This window comes from Nycticebus coucang, chromosome 13, assembly GCF_027406575.1.
Source record: "Nycticebus coucang isolate mNycCou1 chromosome 13, mNycCou1.pri, whole genome shotgun sequence".
NCBI lineage: Eukaryota > Metazoa > Chordata > Mammalia > Primates > Lorisidae > Nycticebus > Nycticebus coucang.
Genome location: NC_069792.1, coordinates 5778720 through 5787111, shown reverse-complemented (window position 1 = coordinate 5787111; position 8392 = coordinate 5778720). Strand labels below are relative to the sequence as shown.

General features: G+C 52.6%; 1 protein-coding gene across 1 annotated transcript; it reads right to left on the bottom strand.

The window, feature by feature from the left end:
• Positions 1-257: 257 nt before the first annotated feature.
• Positions 258-2631, bottom strand: SOX17 (SRY-box transcription factor 17). Its single transcript, XM_053558560.1, has 2 exons — positions 2131-2631; positions 258-1545 (listed from the first exon to the last, which is right to left on the bottom strand). The coding sequence occupies exons 1-2, from the start codon at positions 2435-2437 to the stop codon at positions 629-631; spliced, it is 1224 nt and encodes a 407-aa protein (XP_053414535.1). The 5' UTR covers positions 2438-2631; the 3' UTR covers positions 258-628.
• Between the last annotated feature and the right edge of the window lie 5761 nt (positions 2632-8392).

The window sequence follows — 8392 nt, the reverse complement described above, 5'->3', positions numbered from 1 at the left end:
TAAATAAGATTAACCATTAAATTTTAGAAACTCTGATTACTTGAAATGTAATCAGGGCATTTTTTTTCCAGGGTAAAAACTATTATGTCCAACTTAGATATCCTAATGTTCATTTTCAAGGCTTCTCCTTGAAGGCAGTTATGTCTACTATTATAAGATGAGAAATGTGCCATTACTACGTATTTCTAATTGTATTAATACTTAACATTGATCTTAAAAATTGGTTTTGATAAGGCTAGTGTGACACAGTGAAAAAGCAAGATTCCAGATTTTATTTTTTACGTAGATTAAGAAAAAAAAGAAAAAACACACCCAGAACAAAATTTCTATGATCAATAAATTTTCAGGAAATGGAGCAAGTTGTTTTGAGGCACATTCCAAACTGGTTGACTTGAACTTAGAAATGGGGTTTTGACAATACAACCGAAGGGGAACAAGTCTCTGCACAAATTTTAAACAAAACCCCACGCCCCCAACTATCCAAGTGGCAGACAAAATAAATTACCATAAATTATATGCCAAGGCAACTTAAAAACAAAACAAATCAAGAAGCTGAGGATTTCCTTCGCTCCTTCAGGAAGTGTGTAACACTGCTTCTGGCCTGCAGACTGGGGCAGGTGGGGACCTGTCACACGTCGGGATAACTGCAGTAATATACTGCGGAGCTGGCATCTGACACCACTGAGGAAATGGCCCCGTGGCCGTCCGGGAGATTCACGCTGGAGTCGTGTCCCTGGTAGGGGAGACCCATCTCAGGCTTGCACACAAAGTGCAGATACTGTTCAAATTCCGTGCGATCCATCTCCCCCAGGAGCTCCGTGGGCTGGCCGGGGTCCGCGCCGTCTCGGCAGGGTAGTGCCTCGGGAGGGGGTGAAGGCTGCCCGGGCCCCGGCGGGTGGTGCTGGTGCTGCGGCTGCATCTGGAAGCCGCGCCCGCCGCCCGCCCCCGGAGAGGCCATCGCGCCGTAGTACATGTGCAGGGCGCTTGGGGGCGCCAGGAGGCCCGACATCGCGGACCCTGCAGGCTCCGGGCCGAGCCGGGGGTGCATGGGGCCGGAGGGAGGCTCCGAGGGCCCCGCATAGTCTGAGACCTGCGCGTAGCTGTAGGTGCCGGCCGCCGGGCAATCCCCGGACATCGGAGCAAAGAAGGCCGGGTCGGGCTCCACGCCGTCCAGCGGGGACGTGTCGGGTGTGGGCAGCGGGTAGCCGTCGAGCTGGGGCGCGCCCAGGCCCTGGCAGTCGCGGTAGTGGCCGCCCATGTGCGGAGGCAGCAGCGGCGGGCCGGCGGGGAAGCCCTGCTCCGGGAAGGGCAGTCCCAGGCCGTCCATGGCCACCCGGCCGCCCTCGGGGCCCAGCGCAGCCGCCTGCGACTCGGCGAGGCCATGCAGGAAGCCGCCCTCCACCCGCTTCAGCCTCTTCACCTGCTTGCGCCGCCGCGGCCGGTACTTGTAGTTGGGGTGGTCCTGCATGTGCCGCACGCGCAGCCGCTCGGCCTCCTCCACGAAAGGCCGCTTCTCAGCCAGCGTCAGCGCCTTCCACGACTTGCCTGCAAGGGCGCGGGGAGGTGGAGAGGGGCGCGGGGCTTACCGGCTGCGTCCCGCTCCAGGTCCCACCTGGCCCCGCTCCCCTCTGACCTTGAATTTTGCAACAGGAAGAACCAGGTCAAGTTAAAGATTGGAAGAGGGGGGGTCTGGCACCCCAAGTCCGAGCTACTTGGAGAAGACGCGTACTCTAAGAGTACCCCTTCCTTCTACTCTACGGGAAGTGACTTCCAACCTCACTCATTTCCCGGTCGTTCGAAAAATTAAAAACGATACTACCCAAGTAATGAGCAGGGGACCCCTACACCACCAACCCGGCTCAGAGCCAAGGGTGCTCCCGCTGCCGCGCAGACGTGCCTGGAGGCCGCCTTCCCAGAGGCCCGGTACCCTCGCCCCCAGCCACCCGCGGACCCAGGCACTGATGACCGAGGCCCAAAGCCAGTTTGGAGAGTCGGAGCGCGGGAAGCGGGACAGCGCACCCCTAGTCTCAGGCTCAATGACCGCAGAGAAATACCCTTTTAGGTTCAAGGAAGCGGCTCAGCGATTCGGACTAGCGCGCCTGGCCGCCAGGGTACTGGGCTCGGACTCACCCAGCATCTTGCTCAGCTCGGCGTTGTGCAGGTCCGGGTTCTGCTGCGCCAGCCGCTTGCGCTCGTCCTTAGCCCACACCATGAACGCGTTCATCGGCCGCCGGATGCGAGACTCGCCCTTGGCTCGGCCCGCGGCCCCGGCCGGCGTTCCGCTGCTTGCTGCCGCCTCGCCCTTCACCTTCATGTCCCCGAGGGGGCTCAGCGACTCGGCCCAGGGGCAGGGGCCCAGCCCAGCCATCACGGCGGGCAGCGCGCTCCGGGTCTGACTCTGGTCGTCACTGGCGTATCCCGCATCCGGGCTGCTCATGGCTCTCCAGCCCTGCCCCGCAATCCTCCGCCGGACACGCCGCCTCCCCCGACCGGGGGGAGGAGGCGGAGAGCGAGGCGGGGAGATGCCCCCAAGGACTTTGCGGGCCCTTCAGCCGGAGTCCGCCGCCTGCTTTCTCCGCGCGTCTCAGCCTACAGCGTAGTAAGATGCCTCGACCAGCCCAGAGACACTGCGGACGCCCCCGGGCCGCGGGGCCTTTTCTGCACTGATGTGGCCAATGGAGCTGCAGGGGCGGGCCGGGCCCGCGTCGTTAGGCCCACGCCCAGCCGGTGGTCCGAGTCCCAAGTCCCAGTTCAACCCCACGCCCGCCCCTTTCCCCTCCCCCGGCCCGCGTCCAGAACTGCACCTGCCCTCGGAAAAACTGGCTGGAGCCGGGCTCTGGCGCCTGGTCCTCTCCGACCTGGGTGGGGAGACTCCTGAAAAACCTTCTGGGGGTGCTGACCGTGCCAAGGGAGCAAGGTACTTGCCTTAGGTACTTCAGACTGACATACAGCATCCAGTCTACTCTTTAAACTCATCTTTATATAGGAGCCAAGCTTATTTCAATGGTGAGTGACTTAGCTTACTTCCAGGGAACTCCTCCCATGCCTTGAAATGTGTTTTCTTAAATGCTGAAGTCACTGTTGATAATAAATTTAAAAATACAATCTGTCCCCCAAGAACTCACCTTGTTTGTATTATATTCAAAATGCTATGTCCAAGGTACGGTCTTATCTTGTAAAACAAGATTAAATACCGAGTGGTGTACTGTATCCAAAATTACATCACTCTGAAGAACTTAATGCATTTACTCATGATACACTGACACTTTACACTTGAAAATTTGTACATGAAAACATAACAAAACATAACAAAACTTTCTCATGTGTTCAGTTAAAAAAAGGCAAAACAGTTTTTATTTCTAAAATGTAAATGCAACAGCAATGTTTGTCTAAATGCTCAAGTCTGTCAGGAGGAAGAGAGCAATCCTTTTGGGCAGCAAAATAACTGTAGCTCTTGGTATCATAATTAGAGGATTTCCATGCATTTGTTTAGGTTAGAATGAAAATCCGAATGACTATTAAACTAGTGTTTGGATCTGGAAAAAAAAAAAACTATCTTTTCAGTGGGATTTTAAAACAAGCCCTCATAGAAACAGTAAGCAACTCATTCTCCCTCAGACCCTCCAAACATTGGCAAACTGGCTTATGAGGTAGACACCATTATACTTTGAGGAAACTGAGGGTCAGAGAGGTTAAAGAACTTGCCCAAGACCACAAACTTGGCAGGGTGGAATTCACTCAGCAGTCCACTTTCAGACTTGGAGCTCTTCATTGCTGAGACAGGCTACCTTGTTTGTGTATTTGTTAGTGTATTAAGGGAGTTTTTGAAGGCAGCTAACAGCCATTCCTGCATAATTAGAGATAACTTTGTCAAAGGAATCAATACATCAACCTTCAGAAAAGATTTTGTTTACTACAAAGAGGTGAGGAAAAAGTAAAGTTTGCACCTGAGATATAAAAGGTAAAATGCTGCCACATTCTGTGTGATGTCATCACCACAAAGTCATCTATCAAATCTGGCTAATCAGTGGCATCCTTAAGAACACAGAGCTTTTCCAAACTCCTGGCCTTCCGTTTCTCTGGCATTGCTCTTTCTCCAAAGAACTCTTGCACAATTGTTTTAAGCCAACTCTTCCCTGACTCTGCTGGCTGCCCTCCCTCACCTTAGGAGCCAGTCTCTATACGGAAACAAGGTAAATTAGTGGTCCTAGTTCCCAGGGCTCTGAGGTTCAGATGAGAAGAAAACATTACATCTTCCTATAGAAATCATAGTGGGCTATTTTTTTTAATTGGTAGTTTTGAAGCAGATAATCTCAAACAAATTTAACTGATGTACTTTTCCTTTAAAGCTTTATTTTTTTTCGGGAAAAATGGGCTCAAAAATCGACATGCATTGAAAATGATTGTATGAGGAAATGATTATATATGAGTAGACAAAGTAATATGACCAATTAATCCCATAGTGCTTTGCTTTTTACTGTTTTCTTGGTGATCTTTTCTAACTTGTTTGAACGATAATAAATACTTCTTCAAAGATTTCAAAGCAGAATTTTCTCATAATGCAAAATCATTTGTGAACTAAGGAGTTTTTTTAAACATTGAAAATAGACAAAACAATGTCCATTCCCTTATCCATTTTACCTGTCTAGATCAATGTTTGACTAATTCTTTAAAAAATAATAGAGTCCAGGAAATACAATCCAGGTGTAGGTCTGGAAAGACGTGCTGGCACGGATTTACGTTGTATACTTGTGTTCTTTCTTCCTTGCCCAACCCATTACAAAAGAGAGAGGTGCGCTTGGGAGCCGAGAAGGTCGAGAAACTGATGGGAACAGAAACCCAGGGGTTGCCCATTATTATTTGCCCTTGTTCCTGGAGACTAGCTACTGATCTCCGTCAGGTAAGCTTACTGAAAAATCAGGTACAAGTACAGTATCCGTAAGTCCGAGCAGGAGCTCCGGATTTGGGCGCTCTTCCCCCTATTTCATATAACACCCTCCCTGGCAATCATAAGGTAGCAGTTTACACTTAACAAAGTAACCAGAAAGGGACTGTGGTGCCTCTCCAAGATTCGTCCCTTTTATATAGTTACCTAGATCTAATTTCTTCCGAGCATTCTCTTGTGATAAGTTTGGGGGACGGGAGACGGGGGACCGAGGGTGGCGGCGCCGCTGACCGGTCCGCGGCGCGTGCACGCTTCTATTTCGGTGTCTTTACTAAACTCAGTTTGGAAGCCTCGCTCGGGACGGCACGTTATCAGAGCCAGCCACGAATGCCACATATAAAGCAGCAAACATCCGGAGCAGCTTCCTGCAAGCCTTGCTTTTCCCAACACCAGAGATTTACGCGGGGAGTTGGGGGAAGACGAGTTTCACGAGGAAGAGCCGTGTACACGCGCTCGTGCAGCGAGCTGGTGCGTTCGCACTGCACAGCCCGGGGTCTCGGGGCTCCTGCAGACTAATTGCAATCATTTCCCTGGCCCCCGAGGCTCGGGACGCCGAGCAAGGAAGCGACTAGAGTAGCAAGAAACTGTGTCCGTTGTCAACTTGGGGCCTTTGGTCAGCGGGCGCAGAAATAAACCCGGGTAGGTGACGAACTGTGGTTCGGACCTGAAGGAGTCAGAGCCGCGCGTATCCCCGGTCCCCTGAGTGACCAGGCGAAGACTGGGTGACTTCTGGCAGGCTTTTGGTTTTCGATGCCGGGAAAGCGGGAGCCAAACCAGGGACACTCAAGTCGAACGGGAAGGATCCCTGGGCACCCAGGCAGATCCGGGTTGGCTCTGGAGAGAAAGGCCGTGGGGGCGGGGAAGGGAGTGCGCGCCGCCAGCCCTGGGAAAACACCCGGGCTGCGCGCCGAGGAGTAGACAATGGTATCCCTGGAACAAAGAACAACAATAAGGCCTTTACATTTATAAATTGTGCGCGGGCGGCCGCCTGGGGAGGCGAGCACAAGGGGGCAGGAGCTGGCGGAGCGCGGCCACCGGCCCCGCACCTCCCAGGTAGGGCCGCGCAGCCGGACGCCGCCGATTCGCACCTCGCGCGCCCGGCGCCGTCTGGGCGGCGGCGCCGCGCCCCTGGATCCCTTTCGCGTCTCCTCCCTGTCCCCCGGCCAGTCCCCCGTGGGTCCGGGATGCAGGTCGAAGGTCGCGGTCCGGAGGAGAAAGGTGGGGAGGAAGGAGGGGCCTGGAAGATAACCGCCACCCGCTCCGCCGCTGCGGTGGCCGCCACGCACCCCCGGGCGGGAGCCACTGCCGGCGCCCAACCCCGCAGATGCGGCACCTGGCGCGCGACCCAGCCCCGGCCCTGCCCTTGGCTGCACCGCCTTTCCTGAGTGGGCCTGAAAAGGGACGACTGGGAGAGGGACCTTCGGGACATTCATTCCCCCACGAGTTTGGGAGCCTACATTCTGATTCGACGGCCTCTCCCACTCCTTTCCCCTCATCCCTCCCCACTCGGCAGTCCCTCTTCGCGGCAGCCCCCAACCCCTCCCCGGCAGCAGGCGACTCCTCGACCGTATCCCAGTTCCCGCTTGGCCACGCCTGGGGTTACACAGGCGAAGCAGGAAATGCGCTGTTCCCGGCCCACTTCCCTGCCCAGAAGCTCGTCCGCGGGAGTGTTTCTTAGATCCCCCACCTCCAACCGCGGCCCCGGCCTGAGGTGCGTGGGCTACTTGTCTTTATTGCCTGGCACGTGGAACCTCAGACTCCCGGGGAGAGGTGGCCTTGGGAATGAGGTAGCTCCTGACCCAGGCTACGTTCCACGCGCACCCTCATCTCTCCTGTCTGCTTCCAGCCTGGAGAGGGAACGGTCAGGAGCAGGAGCAGCAGGGCTTCTGGGCAGCCACTGCTGCTGCTGACCTCCTGTTGCCACCGTCCCCACCCACACCCCAGAAGAGGTCAGGGCTCTGGCCCCGAGTTGTATCCTCCACTGACCAGACAGTCTTATCAACAGCATGCCCACTGCGAGCAGAGGAGCCCAGACACGGTCCCTGCCCCGGAGGAATGCGCGGTGCGGCACCAGGAGTCTTCCCCCTGATTTATTAACTTCCAGCTGGGTGTTCTAGGTCTGTTCTCTGTAATAATTTGTTCCTGGCATGTAAAGGTGATGCTGACATCAGTAGGTCAAGCGCTTTGAGACATTTTTTCTAGGAGAGGGAGGTAATAGATTGCCTTTCCACTCCTGAAAACTCAGGCTTGCCAAGTTTCCCTAGGAAGCCGGGCTGGTTTGTGCCAGGTGGTTGGTCAGGGTAAGGTGTGCACTCTGTTATCATGGAAGTGATCAAAGTTTAACAGCTCGCAGGACAGGCCACTCCTGACAGTGCTCACTACCTGCTCTCCTGTGCAACTTTGGCCACAGCCATATCAGATGTTGAGTTGGCTTCCAAAGTTTAAGAACAGAAAATCGTAGGGACCTTTGCTGGATTCCTTTGCAGTCAGCACTCAGCTGACCTCTGTTAAACTAAATTTTCTTCTAACAATTTTGCTAATACCTTTTCACAGCAACAAAGGGTTTTTGGTACATTTCATGGTTATATCCTTAGAGCCCACACAATTCATCCATCTTTTAGCAATTCCTCAATAGACTGTCACAGCTGTCCTAGACTGAGTCATGAGCATCTCCATTCAATGCAAGGCACTAAGAAATTCCATCTCTGTAGACCTCAGCATAGACCCTGTTCTCGTCTCAGACACATCTGCATAGGCCCATGGTCATCCAACCTCAGGTCTATAATATTCTCTCTCCCTTGTTCACCAGGAGTTCATTCTTCAGACATTAAACTTCTGAAACTCCACTTTGTTTGAGGATTAAGCCAAATTCTGTTTCTCTTCTGAAGCCATTTGACTTGGAAGGCCAAGCCAAAAATGTACACGGATAACTTTGAGTGGGAATATAATGTAAAAGCAATTGTCTATCTTTGAAAGATTTTTCAAAACCAGTCTTTGGTATTAACTGCTTCATAACTATGAAGTACAGTTTACGAAGCAGTGTCATTAACTCCTAAGGCCCTCCTGACAGCTCAGGAGGTAGATGGCAGGGTGGCCTTGTTTCCTAGCTCCATTTTTTTCAGAGAAAGAGATTGAGGTTAAGAAAGAATAGGTGACATGTTCAACATCACCTATCTGCCCTTCCTGTTAACAGTAATGGGTCTCGCATTTAGTCCTTCCACGCCTGGTGTCTACACCAAAGAGAGACCTAATAGAATTTGGAAGGAGTCAGTAAAGACAGCACAGAAACTTCCAGCATTGTTGCTAACCAAGTGACGATAATTTTTAAATATCAGAGATGCAGTGCTATAAGAGAAAGTACTTGCATTTAGAAGATCTATAACTAAACATTTTATTAGATCATATCATTTAAGCCCTAGATGACATCTCATTTATTTTAACTATTAT